We start from the raw sequence: 22,876 nt of genomic DNA on the forward strand, positions 1-22,876 counted from the left end.
TCAGTGGAAAAAGCCTTTCTTTGTTTGTTGTTTTCTCAGAGCCTCTTTCACCCCCTTGTTCCTCAGGCTGTAGATCAAAGGGTTCAGCATGGGGTTGACAATGGTGTAGAACACAGAGACCACTTTGCTTTGCCTGGGGAGGATATGGCCCTGGGCTGGGCATACATAAAGAAGATTGTTCCATAGAACAAGCTCACAGTCACCAGGTGGGTGGCACAAGTAGAGAAGGCTCTGTGTCTTCCCTCAGAGGTGGGTATCCTCATGACAGTGGTGATGACGAAACCATAGAAGATAAGGATGACCAGGCCAGTGCTCACTATGATGAACCCGCACATGGCCAGCATTGCCATTTCGCTGGCAAAGGTGTCAGAGCAGGAGGCTTGCATCACTGCGGGGATGTCACAGAAGAAGTGATCTATTTTCCCTGGCCTGCAGAAGGACAAGCTAAATGTAAAGCCTCTCTGGATCCTGCAGTTCAGGCAACCTGAGAGATAGAAGCCCACCACCAGGCAAACACAAGTCCTCTTAGACATTGTGATTGGATAGCGCAGCAGGTTGCAGATGGTGGCAAAGCGGTCGTAAGCCATCACTGCCAGGATGAATATCTCGGTGGTCCCAAAGAGAGAGAAGAAGAACATTTGGGCAGCACATCCATTGTAGGAGATGGCTCTGCACCCCGTTGAGAAGCACAGCCGGGCTTTGGGGGCAATGACGGAGGAGTAGCAGAGGTCCAGGAAGGACAAGTTCTTCAGGAAGAAGTACTTGGAGGTGTGGAGCCTGGAGTCAGAGCTGATGATGATGATCATGCCGGCATTCCCCAGCAGGGTGACAGTGTACAGAACCAAGAAGAGGACAGAGAGGAAGACTTGCAGTTCGGGATGGCCTTCAAACCCTACCAGGGTGAACTCAGACACCGTGGTGTAGTTTTCCTTGGCTCCTTTGGTATATGGAGGAAAGAAGAAACAATTTGGGGAGAATGTTGATTCCTCAATTAGCTCCAATCATCACATTGGTATACATGTCAGTGGACACATGTGGTTGAATGATCCATTGCAACTCTGGACATGAGACAGAGAAGACAATACATAAGAATCACCCTTGCTTGCAACAGGTGTCACACTTCCTTATCATGAGCAAACATCCATACGTGTAGTTTATCATGGTGGAAATAGACTGGTTCTGAAAGTTGAAAGAAGGTAAAGAATTATTGAGAGAACTTCAACAAGCCAGGAAAACTGTCATAAAAATGTAGATATAAATAAATATATTACATTAAAATAGCTAGAAAAAAGAGAGAAGTGAGAGGAAATAGAGAAAGATTAGAAAGGGAAAACAGAGGAAAAACATAGATAGATAGATTGCAGTTTTAATCGCACTAATAAACAATAGAATACCAGTTGAAATGTATTAAATATACTTGGCTGTTTTTCTACATTTTCAAATATATTGATTTCAATTACAACACAGAATACAATGTGTACAGTGCTCACTTTATATTATTATTTTTATTACAGATATTTGCACTGTAAAGATGATAAACAAAAGAAACAGTATTTTCAGTTCACCTCATACAATACCGTAATGTAATCATTTTATCATGGAAGTGCAACTTACAAATGTAGATTTTTGTTTGTTACATAACTGCACTCAAAAACAAAAACAATGTAAAACTTTAGAGCCTACACTTCCACTCAGTCCTACTTCTTGTTCAGACAATCACTAAGACAAACAAGTTTGTTTACATTTACAGGAGATAATGCTGCCCGCTTCTTATTTACAATGTCACCTGAAAGTGAGAACAGGCATTCACATGGCACTTTTGCAGCCAGCATTGCAAGGTATTTACGTGCCAGATATGCTAAACATTCATATGCCCCTTCATGCTTCAGCCACCATTCCAGAGGACATGCTTCCATGCTGATGACACTCGTTAAAAAAAGTAATGCGTTAATTACATTTGTGACTGAACTCCTTGGGGGAGAATAGTATGTCTCCTGCTCTGTTTTACCTACATTCTGCCATATATTTCATGTTATAGCAGTCTCGGCTGATGACCCAGCATGTTGTTCATTTTAAGAACACTTTCACTGCAGATTTGACAAAATGCAAAGAAGGTACCAATGTGAGATTTCTAAAGATAGCTACAGCACTCAACTCAAGGTTTAAGAATCCAAAGTGCCTTCCAAAATCTGAGAGGGATGAGGTGTGGAGCATGCTTTCAGAAGTCTTAAAAGAACAACACTCCAATGTGGAAACTACAGAACCTGAACCACCAAAAAAGAAAATCAACCTTCTGTAGGAGGCATCTGACTCAGATGATGAAAGTGAACATGTGTTGGTCTGCACTGCTTTGGATCATTATCAAGCAGAACCCCTCATTAGCATGGACGCATGTCCTCTGGAATGGTGGTTGAAGCATGAAGGGACATATGAATCTCTAACGCATCTGGCACATAAATATCTTGAGACAACAGCTACAAACAGTGCCATGTGAACACCTGTTCTCACTTTCAGGTGACACTGCCAACAAGAAGCAAGCAGCATTGTATCCTGCAAAGGTAAACAAACTTGTTTGTCTGAGTGACTGACTGAACAAGAACTAGGACTGAGCGGACTTGTAGGCTCTAAAGTTTTACTTTGTTTTATGTTTGAATAAAGTTATTTTTATACATAATTCTACATTTGAAAGTTCAACTTTCATGATAAAGAGGTTGTATTACAGTACTTGTATGAGGTGAATTGAAAAATACTGTTTCTTTTTTATAGTACAAATATTTGTAATAAAAAATAAATATAAAGTGAGCGCTGTACACTTTGTATTCTGTGTTGTAATTGAAATCAATATATGTGAAAATGTAGAAAACATCCAAAAATATTTAAACAAATGTATTCTATTATCGTTTAACAGTGCGATTTTCGTGCAATTAATCATGATTAATGTTTTTAATTGTGTGATTAATCACATTTAATTTTTTTAATTGCTTGACAGCCCTAATAGATAATTACTTTTTTGGCAAGTTAGGTGGGAATACATTCAATAACAACCAACTCTTACATTTTTACGATAGCCGTTCTCATGACAATTTCACCATTCACGGTGGCAGAAAACCTCACAAGAGTTCAGCCCAACCCATCCCAAGCCAATTAGTCTTCTAGCTAGAAAACCCTTTGCCCAGTTCAGGTCCAAAGATCACTTTGTTAACCTTCATTTGAAAGAGGAGAAAAGGGGTCCAAATTTTGCTTCTGCTGAGAGCAGTGTACAACAGGAACAGATGTTAAGTCACTTTCCTTAATGCACTACTAGACGGTGATCGGATACTGGCATGAGGAGGGCAGTATAAAAACCTATCTAGAATCGAATCGAGTAAAATAGAATATGAAAATATGTATTGCACTCAATGGTTGTCTCCTCTCCCCGAGCCCCATGTAATCAGGAGTACCTCCATTAGAGTCAGCAAGACTGATTCTGCTCTCCCTCACTCCAGTGTTATTTGACTGTATCTCCATAATGGTCAACATACAGTTTTGTTGTAAAATTGGCTTAAGAGACAACAGAATCAGATCTTATACGTCCTTACATTTAATCATCTGACTCCACCACAGAGCCGGTTTCTCTCTCCTTCCCCCTGCCCATTATAAACTAGTAATTATTTCAAGTGAATTCTCTGCCTTTCCTAACTTACTTGTCTTCCCACCCAAGAAGGACTAATATTTTGTCACTAAAAATAAAACAGTGTAGTTACTGGAAATGTGACACAGTCATGAATTACTTACTTTAATAAGTAACTAATGCTATTTTTTAAAAGAGCTTTAAGCAGTTAGAAAGCTATGATATGTCTTTTTACTTTTTTTTAATTGTAAAATTCCTTCTTCAAATGAGGGATCTGTATAATACTGTTATTCCCCATGAGCTAATTTCTTCACAATTTACTTTCCTGTAATCTATTTTACAGGGTTTTCTTACAATGCAAATTATTTAGACAAAAATTACTAAAAATCTTTATTTAAATTCTGTCACAGGGATGATAATTATTTAGTTATGGAAATTAAGTAAATTTAACAATTTCCCACTCTTGGCACTTCCTTAGGATGTAAAACTATGTGTATATCATTTTAAACATTTATGATAATATAGCTTTTAATTATTTTATTTCAATTTTCATTTTATTTCATTTTAATGCTGTGATTAAATATTATTTCACTGCAAAAGTTAACAAGAGTTTTGTGTGTATGTGTGTGTGTTTTTAAAGCAGGAGAGTACGTGGAGAAACATGCATCTTCATCACTATGCCATTTCTCTTATTCATGTTGTTACTCAATCTTTCATGATGACACATGGCTTTTGTGTTTTTAAATGTCATATTTTATTAAAACTGTGACCCTGACAGTCTGGTCAACTTTTGTGTGACCCACAACAACTTAGCAAGAAGCACTGAAATGTAATCAAGACAATCTACTTGTATATGAATTTCAAAGAGATGTCCTAGGCCAGCAGTCATTAACTCATTTATTTGTAGTAATAGAAATCAAGAGTAGATGCTAAGTGTATTTGTCTGTGTTTGCCTGTATCTTGTTAAAAGTTTAACTGTGTGATCTAATTAGCTTTTAGTTGCTAAAATCCTGTCTTTTAATGATTCATTATTGTATTCTGTTGACACAAAGATCAAAAATGTAAGATATTGTAGGAACTAATAGTATTATTTACATTCTCTTCAGCTTAATTATCTATGCTATAATGAAATGCCTTGATCATTTGAATGACTCATTGCCTCATGTGAATAAACACAGCAAGTTTATCTCTGCACAGGAAACAGATTAGCTTCAAAGCTACAGTATACACTGCCTATTCTTCATCTGAGGAGAGTCCTGCTGTAAAGATTTCTTTCCAGAGGCTTATCAGCTTGCTAGAAGACTATAAAGAAAAAATCCCAGGCCTGATCCTTTTAATATCAGGTCTGTTTAAACTTTGACAGGGAAGGTCTATGCCACACGACTGAGGTCTCCAGGTTTACTCTGGATTTTCCCTGGAATTCTCATGGAAGAATTTGAACAAACTCTACACCAGGACTACTACCTTTTGGACTATAACCTTTTACATTCATAGAATCATAGAATATCAGGGTTGGAAGGGACCTCAGGAGGTCATCTAGTCCAACCCCCTGCTCAAAGCAGGACCAATCCCCAATTAAATCATCCCAGCCAAGGCTTTGCGAAGCCTGACCTTAAAAACTTCTAAGGAAGGAGATTCTACCACCTCCCTAGGTAACGCATTCCAGTGTTTCACCACCCTCCTAGTGAAAAAGTTTTTCCTAATATCCAACCTAAACCTCCCCCACTGCAACTTGAGACCATTATTCCTCATTCTGTCATCTGCTACCACTGAGAACAGTCTAGAGCCATCCTCTTTGGAACCCCCCCCCCTTTCAGGTAGTTGAAAGCAGCTATCAAATCCCCCCTCATTCTTCTCTTCTGCAAACTAAACAATCCCAGTTCCCTCAGCCTCTCCTCATAAGTCATGTGTTCCAGACCCCTAATCATTTTTGTTGCCCTTCGCTGGACTCTCTCCAATTTATCCACATCCTTCTTGTAGTGTGGGGCCCAAAACTGGACACAGTACTCCAGATGAGGCCTCACCAATGTCGAATAGAGGGGAACGATCATGTCCCTCGATCTGCTGGCTATGCCCCTACTTATACATCCCAAAATGCCATTGGCCTTCTTGGCAACAAGGGCACACTGTTGACTCATATCCAGTTTCTCGTCCACTGTCACCCCTAGGTCCTTTTCCGCAGAACTGATTCCATTCCGCAGAACATTGATTCCAGAGAGACTTTTACAAATCAGCAGCCTCACCATCTCTGCTATAAAATTGACCTAAGGAGTGTTCATACATCTGTATGTGTATTGATCTATTAACCACTGCAATTCTCTTTCTTCTTTTTCTTTTTATTATTAAAACCTGTAGTTTTAGTTCCTAAAGAGTTGACACCTGGGTGATTATCGGGTAAGATCTCATATTGATCTGGGTGGACCTAACATATGGTGAATCTATGTTCAATAACCACTCACTATATTAGACTTGGCTGTCTAGATGGGAATCAAGGGGAGGGGTGCTTAAAGGGGACTGTATCTGGCTTCTTGGTAACTACAGTAGTATTACAGGAGATGTTTTGTTACTGGCTTGGTGAATCTAATTATAGAATAAACCACCAGTTTGGGGGATTGCCTGCCCCATTCCTTGCAGTTTGCCCTGAACATAGCATCCTATGAAGTGAGCTGTAGCTCACGAAAGCTCATGCTCAAATAAATTGGTTAGTCTCTAAGGTGCCACAAGTACTCCTTTTCTTTTAGCATCCTCAGTGTAACCCATCAAAGAAACAGGTCCAATCCTCCTTAGGCTTGGCCGGATATTACAGGTGATTTGTACTGCAATACAGCCAAATCGCCGCCCCACTGACAGGCCTAACCAAAAAGAAACAGCCAAATGCCATTCAGTGGACTGAAGAGTGTCAGAAGGCCTTTAACCAGCTTAAAGCGACACTCATGTCTGACCCTGTGCTAAGGGCCCCAGACTTTGACAAACCGTTCCTAGTAACCACAGATGCGTCCGACCGTGGTGTGGGAGCAGTTTTAATGCAGGAAGGACCGGATCAAGAATTTCATCCTGTCGTGTTTCTCAGCAAAAAACTGTCTGAGAGGGAAAGCCACTGGTCAATCACTGAAAAGGAATGTTACGCCATTGTCTATGCCCTGGAAAAGCTACACCCATATGTTTGGGGACGGCGTTTCCACCTGCAAACCAACCATGCTGTGTTGAAGTGGCTTCATACTGTCATGGACAATAACAAAAAATTTCTTTGGTGGAGTTTAGCTTTCCAAGGTTTTGATTTTGAAATACAACACGTTTCAGGAGCTTCTTACAAAGTGGCTGATGCACTCTCCCGTGAAAGGTTTCAGAGTAGCAGCCGTGTTAGTCTGTATCCGCAAAAAGAAAAGGAGGACTTGTGGCACCTTGGAGACTCTTGGAGTCCTGTGATAACTGCTGGACTCAAAGTGTTCTAATCAGAGCAGTACAGTATACAGGACACTGGGTGCATGCTGGCTGCTGGGGCTGTGTGTGTGTGTGCGTGTGTCAGTGTGCGTGTGTCCAGGCAGGGAGCCACAAGTAGCAGAAGCATTTTGGGGTACTCAGAGCTATAATACAACACGTCACTTTCCCATTTCAATGTGTTCCAACTTTCTTACTCAGTGTTTTTGTATCTTCAAGTTATATTATGTTATAAAATATTAAAATCAAATATTAAATACATTATTATATTTGTAATCATATGGAACACTATATTTGGTATTCTATATTATATTTTATATTGTAATATATTATATTTTATATTACATTATGATTATATTATTAGGGTTTGAAATGATTGAAATGAAACATTTCAACATTAGCAAAAAATAATTCAATGCAGTTATTTTGCTGGATCTGGATTAATTTTATCCAGCATTTCTGTTTCATGACATTTCAAATTTTCAACCTTTCATCTTGATTCGGGAGGAAAACAAATTTTGAAATGTCCAAAATTTCCCACATGGCAGAAATTTCATTTTCCCACCAGCTCTAGTTGCATGTTCTATTCTCATCATGTAATAAATCAATCTTAATAGCCAGAGATGGGCCTTCAGTGGAACCTCAGATCTGTACCTCAGATCTGGTTTACACTGGGGCTCCAAACTGTAAAATAATGCAGAGAAACAGGCTATCCGTGTAATTGGGGATCGGTCCTGCTTTGAGCAGGGGGTTGGACTGGATGACCTCCTGAGGTCCCTTCCAGTCCTGATATTCTATGATTCTATGATACCTGAGAAAGAAAATGAATCAATCAGAGAAGCTTCTGCCTACAGAGACTCCTTCCCAGGTTTCACAATGGATACAGTAATTGGGCAAGAGATTAAAATGTTTGCATTTAAAAGTGACGTTTGTCCACTCTCTGCAAACCTCAGGGGAAGTCAGATGATTCTGAAAATTGGAGATTGCAAGCATGAGCCAATGGGGCTTCTTTGTGGAGATTTCTAAGTGTTTGAAGAGCATGAGATTTAACAAGCTGCATATTCATTCCTTTTGAAGTGTGCTTGCCATGTCATTTTGTATGTGTGTCCACATATGAGTGTGTGTGAGAGAGGTGAGTATATATGTAGAAAGATTTTGGAATAAAATACAATTTAATATGAGTTTGTTTTCTCTCCTTTGCTTTCTCTCAGATACAACCCCAGTGGAGCACAGATACAGATCACTTTCTGAGGGTCACATCTAGACTAGCAGCATGTCCTAGCGATCAGCGCTGCATTATTTGATAGCTCACAGCTCTCTGGTTCTTGGGCAAGATCCAGAGGACTGCACTCCGGCTTTAGTCAAACCTTACTCTTTTCAAAGTGTTTGGGAGTTTTGCCCGAGTGTTTGAAACTTGAATAAAGGCTCCAGGTTTCCCTTACCATGATCCTGAGGCAGAGAGTCAGATTTTACTTATTCCTGATGTAAATTGGAGGAAGGACTGAATAAAAATGTGTGGGGAATCTCAGGATTCTTCTCCTTTTTCTGTTTATTTTGTAACAATTGTACTGGCAGGTGACTTATAACAATTACACTGGCAGGTGACCAAGCCAAACATAAGGACTCTCCATTGCCTGCATTGAACCTTTCAGTCTTCCTCACCTGGCCTGAATTTTGAAGGCAAATCACGAAACAGAAGTCCCTGTAGCACCTCCATTACCTGTCACTCCCTTAATCAATACATACTTTTTCCGGTGGGAGTTTCAAAAGCACTCGGCATTGACTTAACTCTGGTCCCACTGCAGACAAGAGTTTTGCTATTGACGTCAAAGGGTGCAGAGCTAGCCCAGTGCTGATTTTTTTAAAGCGACGGTCTTCTTAGTTCTTTCAAGACTGTTGATCTGTTAGACGAGAAAACTCTTGAAAGCACAATCGCTCATAAAACTCCATAGAATTCCACTGAATGCATCCGATGAAGTGAGCTGTAGCTCACAAAAGTTTATGCTCAAATAAATTTGTGCGTCTCTAAGGTGCCACAAGTCCTCCTTTTCTTTTTTCATAAAACTCATGTGAGTTTTGCCATTGACTTCAACTGAACCAGGTTTTCACCCATAGAATTTCACTCTAGAAAGAACCATTTTAGATCAATTATTCTGAGCTGCTGCATGACAGGTCAGAGAATTTCCGATAGTTAGGTAGTCCCCTTTGCCCCATTCATCCCTTAGTGTGATCACAAAATGGAACCAACTCCAGCCGCTCCTACCTCTGGAAGAAAGAATTTCTCTCCTCCTCTACATTTGCTGCTGCCTCTGCATAATTAAGCAGTGGAAGACGAGCTTTTAAAATCTCTTTCTAGCCATGGGGGATCTCATGGCTAAAAGAAAGAAGGTGGCACTTCCCTTAAGGATGTCACCAAGGAATATCTGTTAGTTAGCTGTAAGTTTGTGCTGGAGAACCAATATTCCATTGAGATCCCTGGGGTCTGGAGACCTCTATCTGTTCATCAGGGGCAGAATGGGTAGGAGCTCCAACAGAATCAATGGACTCTGAGGCTGGGAAGCCCTCCAGGATTGAGCGTGAAATTCAGGCTTCATGGTCCTTCCAGTCTATGGGCTGGAATTCTAAAAACAGAGTTAATAAATGGTAATTATAGCAGCATTGCCTAGCGCCATACCCACCTCTCCCATTAGTAACTGAAAAAAATAATAATATCCTAATCAGGTTAGACATCTAGCTCCCAAGGAAAGTCAATGGGAGTTAGTTGCCTAGCTCACTCAGTTCGTGTCTACACTGCAAGCTACATTTTGAAAGGCATCCACTTGGGTGCACACCCCTATGGTCGTGTGGGTCACACTAGGGCACTAAAAAAAATTGTGTAGCCAATGCTTTGCCATTAGGCTTCAGAGCACGAGCTCCAGCCCATGCCACAATGTCTACACCACTATTTTTAGCATGCAACCTGCTAGCCTGAGTCTGTGGACCTGGGCTGGGAAGCTCTCTCACTGATGCAGTGTAGACATGCCCTTAGGTGCTTCTTAAAACCCCACTGGGAGCTCGATCTTCCAAGGGATTTAGGCACTTAACTGCTATTTTGGGTGCCTACGTCAAAAATTTAGATCCCTGCTTAGCTAGGGCCTGAATTTCAACCAGTGGACATGCCCAGAGTTGCCTCAGTCCTGGGGAGATTCCAAACTAGGTATTCCCCCCCACTTGTCTTGTCTGTAGGGCCTGATCCATAGGTGTGGCTTGAGGTCACCAGAACCCTGTCAGTTCACAAAATACAGCCGGGGGAACAGTTGTTCCCTTTTCATCCTATAGCCAAATGGTTAAAGCATTCACCTGGGATGTGGGAGAACAGGGTTGCAACCGCTATTGTACCTGAGAGAAGTGAGGACTTGAACTCAGGGCTTTCCCCCAACAGTAGGTTGCCCTTATCAGGGGCCTATGTGCAATGTTGGTGCAGGGCTTTTTCAGTCTGCCCTGTTGAAGCTATTCCCACTTTGCTTGAAATAGTTAATTCTTTGAGCCGGAAAAGAACGAGAAGGACTCTTTAGCCTGCATGTTAGGGGGTAGGACAATCAGGGCCAAGTCCCTGCTCCAATAAAGAGCTAATTGTTCTTTACAAGGTGGAACAACTTCATCAGGTCAGACAGAGAGAGCCGTCATCCTGGGATTAACGCACTCAGACTGTGAGAAGTTGGGCTACAGCTCCTGTGAGGTGCTTCAGAAGAATGTCTGACTCCAAATGTTTCACTTGTGGGGTGTTTGGTTTCCAAGTGGAAAAAAAAAACAGAAATGTTCTGTGAAAAGCCCCTTTTCATATTTCTGTGTGCAAAACAGTTTGGATGGAAAATTCTTGACCAGCCGTATTTGACGATAGTTAAGTAGCTGGTATGCTGTGCCCATGCTTCTCATGCTGACCTGCATTTTCTCTAAAAAAGAAAAGGAGTACTTGTGGCACCTTAGAGATAGTCTCTAAGGTGCCACAAGTACTTCTTTTCTTTTTGCGAATACAGACTAACACGGCTGTTACTCTGAAACCTGCATTTTCTCTGTTTCTTTTTGCTCCTTCTGTCTGTTTGTTGTGTCCTCCTGTCTTATGTCTTACCCTTATACTATACAGTCACTGGGGAAAGGACTGTCCCTTTTTTATGTGTTTGCACATTGACCCATTGGTGTGCCCCCTGCACACTTTTATGTGCCTGGGAGGGAGATTAAACAATCCTTGATATCTGACTTGCTAGGAAATAGGGAGCGTCTAGGGAAAGCGGGGTACTGGTGGGCAAGGCGCAGTGGCTGGCTGGCTGGCTGTGGTTTTTGCCTTGATTACTTACTCCTTGGCAGACCCAGTCCAGCGGCATCTGCTGGCTCTCTGCAGGCAGCAGCCCGCAGGGGCTGGTTGCTGGGGTCGCTGCTAGTCAGCTACAGGCTGCAGCTGCATCGTTGTGACATATTCGTACACATACATACTGTATGTATTGCTGTCCTTGTGCAAGCAAGCGGCCACCCATTGCAGTGGCCAGGCACATTTTGCAGGTGTGCAGCCCATGGGGAGGGTGCCAGTGCCCTTTTGAGGGGTGGAGGGGTGGGGGAGACAGTGTTTCTGCAGCTAACACCTCAGGAACTTCTGCAAGAGGCAAGTTGGGTTGCTGCTTAATGGTGTCCACAGGAAAACTTCCAGCCTCAGCAACTGCTACTCTGTCAGGTTGCAGGAGGCAGCCACCTGGGAGGCAGGGGAGGAGACAGAGGTCTGGGGGGCATGCAGCAGCAACACCACAAGCGATAGGGGGTGGCAGGTGGGGGCTGCAGCTCCAAGGGGAACCACTACCCACAGCAAAGCCGTCCCAGTCCCCGGCTCAGTCCTGGCACGTGGAAGGCGTGAGTTGGCTAGCCAATGGGGGCAAGAAAGGGGCATCCCTGGGAAGGACTAGGTGGAGCAAAGCATCCTTATAGAAACTCCCACATTGGGCCGTACAGCCGATCTCGCTGCTCTCCCTGTTGTCGTGCCATGCCTCGAGATGAATGTGCTGCACGTCTGCCATTTCCAAGCCACAATTTCACATATGTCATGGGATTCCACTGAGTATAAGGAGGTCCCACACATGAAATAAATAGCAAGTCCACCACATGACGAGTGGTAAGTACAGTCCATTTCACTATAATGATGTTGTTCATTGCACTGAATCCTCTTTTGCAGTCAGCGTTGCTTGCAGCAAGGGTGTCCACTGCAAGAATGAGTTTTTTAAGTTTACCAGGAATGTTTTTTTTTCTCCAGAAGCCTTGAATTCAACAAATCCCAAGTGTGTTTCTTGTTGATTGATTCTCAGTTGATCAGCCAAGGATCTTATTTCCTTTTCTCCAAAGTGGGAATTCTCTGGATTCTCTTGCCATTTTTCAGGATTCAAAACTGACAAATTGTTAATTAAGTGCTTATAATTGGAAGCCCTTTCTTCACGTGTGCTTTGATAGGCTTTGTTTGAGGCAGTTGTGAAGAGTTTTGTCCTCATGTTGTCAATGAATGCTTGAATGAATTGAGATGAGTTGATTTGGGGGCTTTTTCCAGCGCCGTTTATTTTGCTGTTTTTGAACATCAAAGATTGTTCAGCCTTTTGAGCTTCTTCAGAGTGAATTGCTGGGTCTGTTTTTAGGCTTTCGATTCTCTTGATGTATATTTGCATTAGGTTGTCTGCTTTTGGAATGGTCATGTCTCGTTCTTGTAACATCTCGGACAAGTTCTTCAGTTCTTTCAGCACATCCAGCATTAACGAAAGGTTTCTAATGAAATTTACAGAACACAGCTTTGAGTGTAGTCCTTGAAATTTAATACTTTCGCTTCTGACTCTTGACAGGTCTTGTGAGGCCAACTCGAAGTGTTTTGCCAAAGCAGAGTATGTTTGCTACACTGCATTGACTGCTCTCCATGTTGACGCCACCCACCTTAAATTGAATATTTTGCCGCTTTTTTTAAGTACAATGTGTAATTCATTGGCATGAGCACTCAGTTCACGAGAGTTTTTTGGTGATTGACTGTACAAGGAATATAATGCATCCAAAAAGGCCTTAAAGTCATTTGTACCTCCGGTGACTTCTAAAGCTTCATCAACAGCAAGTTCCAGTCTATGGTTGAGGCAATGCCATAATATCACATTAGGAAAGTCCATTTGTAGTAGTTTTCCAACAGCAGCTTTGACTCCAAACATCACATTTGTGCTGTCTCTACAAAAGCTGATCATCACTTCCAATAATAGTTCTTTAGAGAACCCACAACGCAGCAAGCATTTCAAAATTTCCCCTTTAATGGCTGCTGCTGTTATGTTTGCAGCTCTATCAAGTCCAGAGGAAACGTAAGAGGCCTCATGATTCCATCTATACTTGCTTTCAAAAAAATGATGAGAGTCGAGTTTCCAGGGGGAGTAGCCGATTCATCGACAAGTACTGTCCTTTTTGCCTTATTGTCGATGATTTTGTTGACAATTCTCTTTTTCATTTCAGTGGCTATATGATTGATTATGTCTACACAAACTGTTCTACTATGCAACAAATGCCCCATTTCAATTCCGTTGATCTGCTGTAGGTCAATGAGGCTCTTGTGGTCACTGAGGGGTCGATTTGTTTTAGCAATGTAGTAGGCTGTTAGGAATACACGAGCAGTAGTTTCAAATGCTGCTTCTTCACTTTTAGCATGCAGATTAAGAAGAGTTTCTTTTTTAGCCATGGCTTGAATTTTTTCAGCCTCCATGTGAGCTGCAGATTTCTTATGTTCATTTATTTTTTTTGCGAAGGGAGGACCGCTCTGTCTCTTTATTCTTTCCATACGAGGATATTTCACAAGAGGCCTACTTTGGAGAGATGTTTACCCCTCTTGCAGAATGGAGCTTCAAATCTGAAATGTCATGACATACTGTGCACCCAAGTTTACAGCCCGAAGCAAAAAGCCAGTTGTTTTTCTTTTTGAACGCCTCAAATTGCATTTTTGACCACACAGCAGGGTATGGTGGTGGAGTATCAGCTTTTTTACAGGGCAATTCAGCAGTTTCATTTGTCTCCTCTCTTTGTGGTGGCTGCAGCTCACCACATGACACAGATGTAAAAGTGTCAGCATTTTTCCCTGTGGATGACGAGTTAAAGCTTCTTCATTGGCTGCTGTTCTTTTTGACTGACAATCCCCCATTTCCTCACTTTTACGTTTAATCATACCTGTTCGGGTCTGTTGAACATGTATCTTCTTAGGCGGCATTTTCCCCCCACTTACTGTCCTCCTGCTGTTAATAGCGCGCCGGACAAGACTTGACCAATAGGAAGCAAGCCCGCGCAAGTACCATGTGGCGGTATGGCACTCAAAAGCTAACTTTGGAACATCCACATGAATGTCTTCTTGTGAAAACAAAATCTTCTTGTCTTCCTTGACAGATCTAAATCTACTCTTATTCCAGGTATGTTCTAAATGTATAGGTCCAGTATGGATGGATCTCTCAGGAAAGAAAGCTCTTCAGTGTAGGAATCGGACCAACAGCCCCCCGGAGCAAGATGCCATTAAGCAGCACATATTAAGCAGAAGGTCCTGAGATGTTAGCTGCAAGGGTGCAGGGGGCACACCAATATGTGGCTATTAGTAGGGGAAGACAGGGGTGAATGAAGGACAGCTACAATAGCCGCCATGAAATAAACAAGATACTTCCAGAAAGTTTTGTCAATTTCAGCCTCCGCACTCTGCAGGACACCAACACCCACAAAAAAAGAGAGATCTGAGCCCCGAGGTCCTAAGGACATTTCAGGTGTTTAATTCAATATATAAAGAGGGTGGAATGAAAGCTACTAATTTCTTTCAAAGGTGGCACAATAATTTCCCTGAATATCCAGTTTTCCCCTCCAGTCCCTTTGTGGTTTTGTCTATGGGGCTATTTGCTTTCCCTGTGAATCTTTAGTTGTTTTACCAAAATTGCTTTGCCCAAAATAAACCCCAATCATCAGAACACATCTTCTCACCATGTTCTCCATATTTTTTTTTTAAACAGTAACATTTCAAAGAGGATCTGCAAGCAGTTTGGACATTACAACCATGATCCTCTGCTGGGGATGGAATGGGAAAGATTTGAACTTGGAAATGGTTCCTGATTTTGATTGTATTTTTTGTGTATTATATTATTGAAGACTGCCTCATCCAGAGGGCAGAAAAGAACTGCCCAGGCTTTGATACCCCCACCCCAACAACTCTGAGTGAAATTAACAAGGAAGCCAGAAATAGCCCCTAATTCTGCGGTTCAGAGGGCGGAGTGAACAGCTAAATTTAAACTGTTCCTATGCAGACAGCAGGCATCCTGGGGAGGCTTCTCCCTCAGCCAGTCCCCCTGCTCTCTGCTACAAGCTAGAGGGGAGACCCTGCAACCCCTGCTGAGTGCAGGGTTCGGGGAAACATGGAGCCTAGCCGCGTCCGCAGCCTGGCTGGAGAAGGAGAGGGAGAGAAACAATAAACAAATGTGACAGTAAGTTTTCCCTTTCCAAGCTTTTATTAGCTTTGAGTCTGAACTTTTTGTTCTGCAGCCAAAGGATGTGAGAGTCAGCCGGTACTGAATGCTCCACTTATTTGCCAGTTCACTACTGCATCATTTCTTACCGCTACTCTGTACTGGACTGGCTTACTTTCATCTCTGGAGAAAACCCACCAGCTTGCCACATTAGCTAGAGTGAACATTCACTTTAATTCAAAAACTGCACTGTTGGTTTAGGTTTATAGTAAAACAAGTTTATTAATAAAACAAGAAGGATTTTAAGTGAATTCAAGTATCAGAGATAAAGTTAGAAAGGATTAGAAGCAAAGAAAAGTGAAAACAAACATCTAAAAGTCTAAAACTTAATCTAGCAAGGTACAGTCTCAATTCAAGATGACTTTCTTCACTCACAGTCTTCCAGCAAGATGATGTCTGACACCCCCACACCCCCACCAAGATCTCTTCCAGAAGCCCCAAAATGCTGGTTCCTTTGTCTTTGTGAAACAGATAACTCGGGGGTATTCTGCCCCTTTCTTTTATAGTCCACTGAAACTTTGAAACGGAGTCTTCTGAAGGTTACCCGTCAAGGTAAAGTTTATTCAAGTTGTGAGGAAGGTGAAATGGAGTCTAGTGGCCAAGGGAGGTATACATTTAAGTTGAGCCTCTATTATGGTGTCTTTGGAAAGTGTCCATGCAGCTTACAGGGTCACTCTAGTCACTGTACCTTTTAATTTCTGTTTAACTAACCTCCCCATTTTTGCATAGTTCCCCTTTCTGAAATTAAATGCCACATTGTTGGGCTGTTGAGGTGTTCTTCCCACCACAGGAATGTTAAATGTTATTATATTATGGTCACTATTTCCAAGCGGTCCTGTTATAGTTACCACTTGGACCAGATCCTGCGCTCCACTCAGGACTAGATCGAGAGTTGCCTCTCCCCTTCCTGTACCAGCTGCTCCAAGAAGCAGTAATTTAAAGTATTGGGAAATTTTGTCTTTGCATGTTGTCCTGAGATGACATGTACCCAGTCAATATAGGGATAATTGAAATCCCCCACTATTACTGAGTTCTTTATTTTGATAGCCTCTCTAATCTCCCTTAGAATTAGTGGGGGAAGCAAAAGTGGATGGGAATCTGGGAGGCAGTGACCATGAGTTGGTTGAGTTCAGGATCCTGACGCAGGGAAGAAAGGTAAGCAGCAGGATACGGACCCTGGACTTCAGGAAAGCAGACGGACCCCCTGGGGGACTAACATGAAGGGGAAAGGAGTCCAGGAGAGCTGGCTGTATTTCAAGGAATCCCTGTTGAGGTTACAGGGACAAACCATCCCGATGAGTCGAAAGAATAGTAAATATGGCAGGCGACCAGCTTGGCTTAACGATGAAATCCTAGTGGATCTTAAACATAAAAAAGAAGCTTACAAGAAGTGGAAGGTTGGACATATGACCAGGGAAGAGTATAAAAATATTGCTCGGGCATGTAGGAATGATATCAGGAGGGCCAAATCGCACCTGGAGCTGCAGCTAGCAAGAGATGTCAAGAGTAACAAGAAGGGTTTCTTCAGGTATGTTGGCAACAAGAAGAAAGCCAAGGAAAGTGTGGGCCCCTTACTGAATGAGAGAGCCAACCTAGTGACAGAGGATGTGGAAAAAGCTAATGTACTCAATGCTTTTTTTGCCTCTGTCTTCACGAACAAGGTCAGCTCCCAGACTGCTGTGCTGGGCATCACAAAATGGGGAAGAGATGGCCAGCCCTCTGTGGAGATAGAGGTGGTTAGGGACTATTTAGAAAAGCTGGACATGCACAAGTCCATGGGGCCGGACGAGTTGCATCCGAGAGTGCTGAAGGAATTGGCGGCTGTGATTGCAGAGCCATTGGCCATTATCTTTGAAAACTCGTGGCGAACGGGGGAAGTCCCAGATGACTGGAAAAAGGCTAATGTAGTGCCAATCTTTAAAAAAGGGAAGAAGGAGGATCCTGGGAACTACAGGCCAGTCAGCCTCACCTCAGTCCATGGAAAAATCATGGAACAGGTCCTCAAATAATCAATCCTGAAGCACTTGCATGAGAGGAAAGTGATCAGGAACAGCCAGCATGGATTCACCAAGGGAAGGTCATGCCTCACTAATCTAATCGCCTTTTATGATGAGATTACTGGTTCTGTGGATGAAGGGAAAGCAGTGGATGTATTGTTTCTTGACTTTAGCAAAGCTTTTGACACGGTCTCCCACAGTATTCTTGTCAGCAAGTTAAGGAAGTATGGGCTGGATGAATGCACTATAAGGTGGGTAGAAAGTTGGCTAGATTGTCGGGCTCAACGGGTAGTGATCAATGGCTCCATGTCTAGTTGGCAGCCGGTGTCAAGTGGAGTGCCCCAGGGGTCGGTCCTGGGGCCGGTTTTGTTCAATATCTTCATAAATGATCTGGAGGATGGTGTGGATTGCACTCTCAGCAAATTTGCGGATGATACTAAACTGGGAGGAGTGGTAGATACGCTGGAGGGGAGGGATAGGATACAGAAGGACCTAGACAAATTGGAGGATTGGGCCAAAAGAAATCTGATGAGGTTCAATAAGGATAAGTGCAGGGTCCTGCACTTAGGACGGAAGAATCCAATGCACCGCTACAGACTAGGGACCGAATGGCTCGGCAGCAGTTCTGCGGAAAAGGACCTAGGGGTGACAGTGGACGACAAGCTGGATATGAGTCAACAGTGTGCCCTTGTTGCCAAAAAGGCCAATGGCATTTTGGGATGTATAAGTAGGGGCATAGCGAGCAGATCGAGGGACGTGATCGTTCCCCTCTATTCGACATTGGTGAGGCCTCATCTGGAGTACTGTGTCCAGTTTTGGGCCCCACACTACAAGAAGGATGTGGATAAATTGGAGAGAGTCCAGCGAAGGGCAACAAAAATGATTAGGGGTCTAGAACACATGACTTATGAGGAGAGGCTGAGGGAGCTGGGATTGTTTAGTCTACAGAAGAGAAGAATGAGGGGGGATTTGATAGCTGCTTTCAACTACCTGAAAGGGGGTTCCAAAGAGGATGGCTCTAGACTGTTCTCAATGGTAACAGATGACAGAACGAGGAGTAATGGTCTCAAGTTGCAGTGGGGGAGGTTTAGATTGGATATTAGGAAAAACTTTTTCACTAAGAGGGTGGTGAAACACTGGAATGCGTTACCTAGGGAGGTGGTAGAATCTCCTTCCTTAGAGGTTTTTAAGGTCAGGCTTGACAAAGCCCTGGCTGGGATGATTTAACTGGGACTTGGTCCTGCTTCGAGCAGGGGGTTGGACTAGATGACCTTCTGAGGTCCCTTCCAACCCTGATATTCTATGATTCTATGATTCTTAGCATTTCATCATCACTATCACTGTCCTGGTCAGGTGGTTGATAATAGATCGCTAGTGTTATATTCTTATTAGAGCCTGGAATTACTATCCATAGAGAGTCTATGGAATATGTGGATTCATTTAAGATTTTTATTTCATTTGATTCTACATTTTCTTTCAAATATAGTGCCCCCCACCCCCCGCACAACCTGTTCTGTCCTTCCGATATATTTTATACCCCGGAATGATTGGGTTCCATTGATTGTCCTCGCTCCACCAGGTTTCTGGGGTGCCTATTATGTCAATATCCTCCTTTAACACGAGGCACTCTAGTTCATCCATCTTACTATTTAGACTTCTAGCATTTGTGTACAAGCACTTTAAAAACTTGTCACTGTGTATTTGTCTGCCCTTTTCTGACGTGTCAGATTCTTTATGTGAATGTTTCTTGTCTGATCTGGCCCATACTTTATCCTCTTCTATCTCTCCTCCTGACTAAAACCTAGAGAATCTCTATCAATAGACTCTCCTCTAAGAGGAGTCTCTGTCTGATCCACGTGCACCTCTGCAGCAATCGGCTCCCCCCCCCCCCCCCCGCCCCAATCCCCATCTCTTGGTTTAAAAACTGCTCTGTAACCTTTTCAATGTTAAGGGCCAGCAGCCTGGATCCACTCTGGTTTAGGTGGAGCCCATCCTTCCTGTATAGGCTCCCCCATCCCAAAAGTTTCCCCAGTTCCTAATAAATCTAAACCCCTCCTCCCTACACCATTGTCTCATCCACGCATTGGGACTCTGAAGCTCTGCCTGCCTCCCTGCCCCTGCGCATGAACTGCCAGCATTTCTGGTCCTGGATTTCAGTCTCTTTCCTAGTAGCCTAAATTTGGCGTCCAGGACGTCTCTCCTACCGTTCCCTAGGTCATTGGCACCTACATGTACCATGGCCACTGGCTCCTCCCCAGCACTACACATAAGTCTATCTAGATGCCTCAAGAGATCCGCAACCTTCGCGCCAGGCAGGCAAGTCACCATACGGTTCTCCTCGTGATCACAAACCCAGCTATCTATGTTTCTAATGATCGAATCTCTCATTACTAACACCTGCCTTTTCCTAATGACTGGAGTTCCCTCCCCCTGAGAGGTAACCTCAGTGCGAGAGGATTCTTCTTTCAGTTAAGAGCTCTAGGGCAGCAGCAGGGTGAAATAATACTCCTTTTTGGCAATTTAATATGCCTAACTTCCCTCTCTGTCTGGCTTTACGCCGCCATCCACTGTGACTCAACTATCTTCACTTAAGTTACTAATTTTCATCAGATGAAGTGAGAGGAGAATCAATGCCATGGAAATTCAAGTCATCCATCCCCACACACCCCTCTATCCATCCTACCATACCCATCCATCCATCCAGAGGCAGGAGGAGATATATGGATCCAGGTCACTGTGAGAGCCAGGAGCAAGCCATGAAGGGGGCGGTTAGTTATTTGCACTTGTGCAAAGCTCCCAAGACTTCTCCATGCCCACAAACTGCAGGCAGCATTTTACAACCACTTGACACAGAGGTAAATGATTACACAAATTGGACAGCCATGCACACTCAACCCTTGACTTCTAACAGACGCTGCAGCAATGAGCACGTCATAAGAATCCATCGAGAATTGTATATAGATTAGAATATGTTACTTAATGCAAAATAAGGTGGGGACTGGGACATATTAAAAATCTAAAAGAAAAAAATAACCAGTAATTGTTGGTAACTCTGGATGGAAGGAGCAACTTCAGTGCTAAGCAGAAGCCGTAGGGGAAGTAGCACTGACCTGAAACACCAAGATGTTTGCAGCTTGAAGTAATGACCTCTTATTTCGAGGGCTGGATGACCAGGATTCAGGCCCCAGAGCTCGGATTTATCTCTGTGTTTTCTCCACAACATGGATTCTCTCACTAAAGAGCCTAACGTCCCAGGAGCTGGGACTGGATAGCAGGGGATGGATCACTCGGTAATTGCCCTGTTCTGTGCATTCCCTCTGGGGCACCTGGCATTGGCCACTGGCAGAAGACATGATACTGGGCTAGATGGACCATTGGTCTAATGCCATATGGTTGTTCTTAGTATGAGCACAAGCCACAATCTCATGTGGAAGAACATGCTTCTTATAAAGTAGAGATGCTTGCTCATATTGGTACCTTTTCAGGAGAAGACTGTATCGCTCCTGACAGGGTTTGTGAAAGAGATTTAAATGACTGAGTCTGCAGAGTTATTTCTATGTCTTTTGTGTAGATGGCACAAACAACAGCCCTGTTGCAGACAACTTTCTAAGTCACATGAGCTCTCCCTGCTGATATCTCATCACTGGGGATGGTCAAAAACAATGCTGAGAAATACTTTTCTGAAGGAAATTTGGGATTTTAACTACAGGACAATTTCACACAAATTGTTGGCTTTCCTCAAAAGGTTTTGATTTTTTTTTTTTTAATTGGAAAACCTAAAAAAAAAAAAAAAAAAAAAAAAGTCCAGAAATTAGGTTTTGGACCAATGGATAGTGGGTTAAGTAAGTTTTCAGCTAAAGTTTTTTGGCTTTTCAAACTTTTTTTTTTTTAGTTTTCAGCAGAAAACAATTTTTTTGTGGATGATAAATTGAAATTTCAATCAAAAAACATTCTACGGGGACAAAAGAACTCCTGCTAGTTCTACTGCTGATATTAAAATTATAATGTATTATTTGCATTGTGCAATCAGCAAAGATCCCCAGTCATGGCCCAGAACCCCATTGCGCTAGGTGCTGTACAAACACAGGATGAGCTGATTGCTCTCAATGGCTGAAATGTAACTTTGAGCCCCGTTATGTCCCAGAGCAGGCTAACCGGCCTCACTCCAGCTGTCCTTATTCACACCAGCACCTCTAACCACTAGGCGACAGACTCATTCTCTTTGTGGTTGCTCTGTCTCTCTCTCTCTGGTCCATGGGCTCTTTATTTATTTATCCTCAGTGGAATAACTTCAACAGGAGAGAATTCATTGAATGCTAGATCACAGCCAAAGTGAAAGGAGAGCTGTGGCCATTAGCTTCAGTGGAGTTAACTCCTGAGTTATTTATACCCAGTGCAAAGTCTCATGCCTGTTCCATTTACTGTTTGATATATTCTCCTGCTCACACTCACCTGCTGCTTTACCTTGATGAATGCAGGGAGGGCTAATCCAGCAGGGAAAGGATCTGGGGCCACCCTGGAGATCAGTTTAAAATAACATTAAATGCCAAGGTCCTGAGAACAATCCAGGATCTGTATTCATTGGCTTTTCAAACAGATTTCATTCTGCTCGCAGGGTGTCTCTGAAAGCTCTGTGTTTGCAATCCCACCTCCAGTTGGATTGAGCCCACAAGTGTCAGATCTGTAAGCACATGCCATACTGCCGGTGCTGAAGAACCAGCTCCAACAGCTGAAAGTCTGCAGAAGACTCATAGTTTATACATGATCTAGTCACTAGAGGGGGACAAACAGCCTGACAAGGCTACCGTGGGTTATGCAATGCCCCAGACTGCAGGAGCTCGTGCCAAGCAGCAGAGACCAATGTCAGTTCAAATCCCTCTGGGGCCAGCACTTTGTCACTCCGCTTGCTTCTTCTCAGCCAGATGGATGAAGAGGGTCAGACTTGAGCATTTGCAACATGCGGCTCTTAACATCATGAATATTTGAGTCTTCCTGTTCGTATTGGTACCCTGCACCCAGGGGAAATTGGAAAATTTGGGGAAAAAATGGAAATGTTGGAAAAAATTTGGTGACATGATTCTGTTCCCCGTTACATCGGTATGAAACTGGACCGATTCCAGTGACTAGAATGGATTGGAACAGAAAACTCATCATTACTCCTCTTCTTTTCTTTCATTTTTATCTGGTTTTTAAATCAGAATTTACCAGTGAAAAACATGATCAAAATGTTCCATTTATCCAAAATATTGGTTTCTGTTAAAAAAGGTGCTAACTATTTCAACAACATTTTCAATAACATTTTCACA

At 42.8% G+C, this 22,876-nt stretch overlaps 1 protein-coding gene across 1 annotated transcript; it reads right to left on the reverse strand.

Annotated features, from left to right (window-relative positions):
- LOC102943158 (olfactory receptor 12-like) lies at positions 1-13,763 on the reverse strand. Its single transcript, XM_037915313.2, is given in 3 exon segments — positions 1-143; positions 146-937; positions 13,421-13,763. Coding segments are annotated over 3 exon segments (1,278 nt in total).
- Positions 13,764-22,876: the final 9,113 nt, after the last annotated feature.

Source organism: Chelonia mydas, chromosome 13, assembly GCF_015237465.2.
Source record: "Chelonia mydas isolate rCheMyd1 chromosome 13, rCheMyd1.pri.v2, whole genome shotgun sequence".
In the NCBI taxonomy this organism is placed as follows: Eukaryota; Metazoa; Chordata; order Testudines; family Cheloniidae; genus Chelonia; species Chelonia mydas.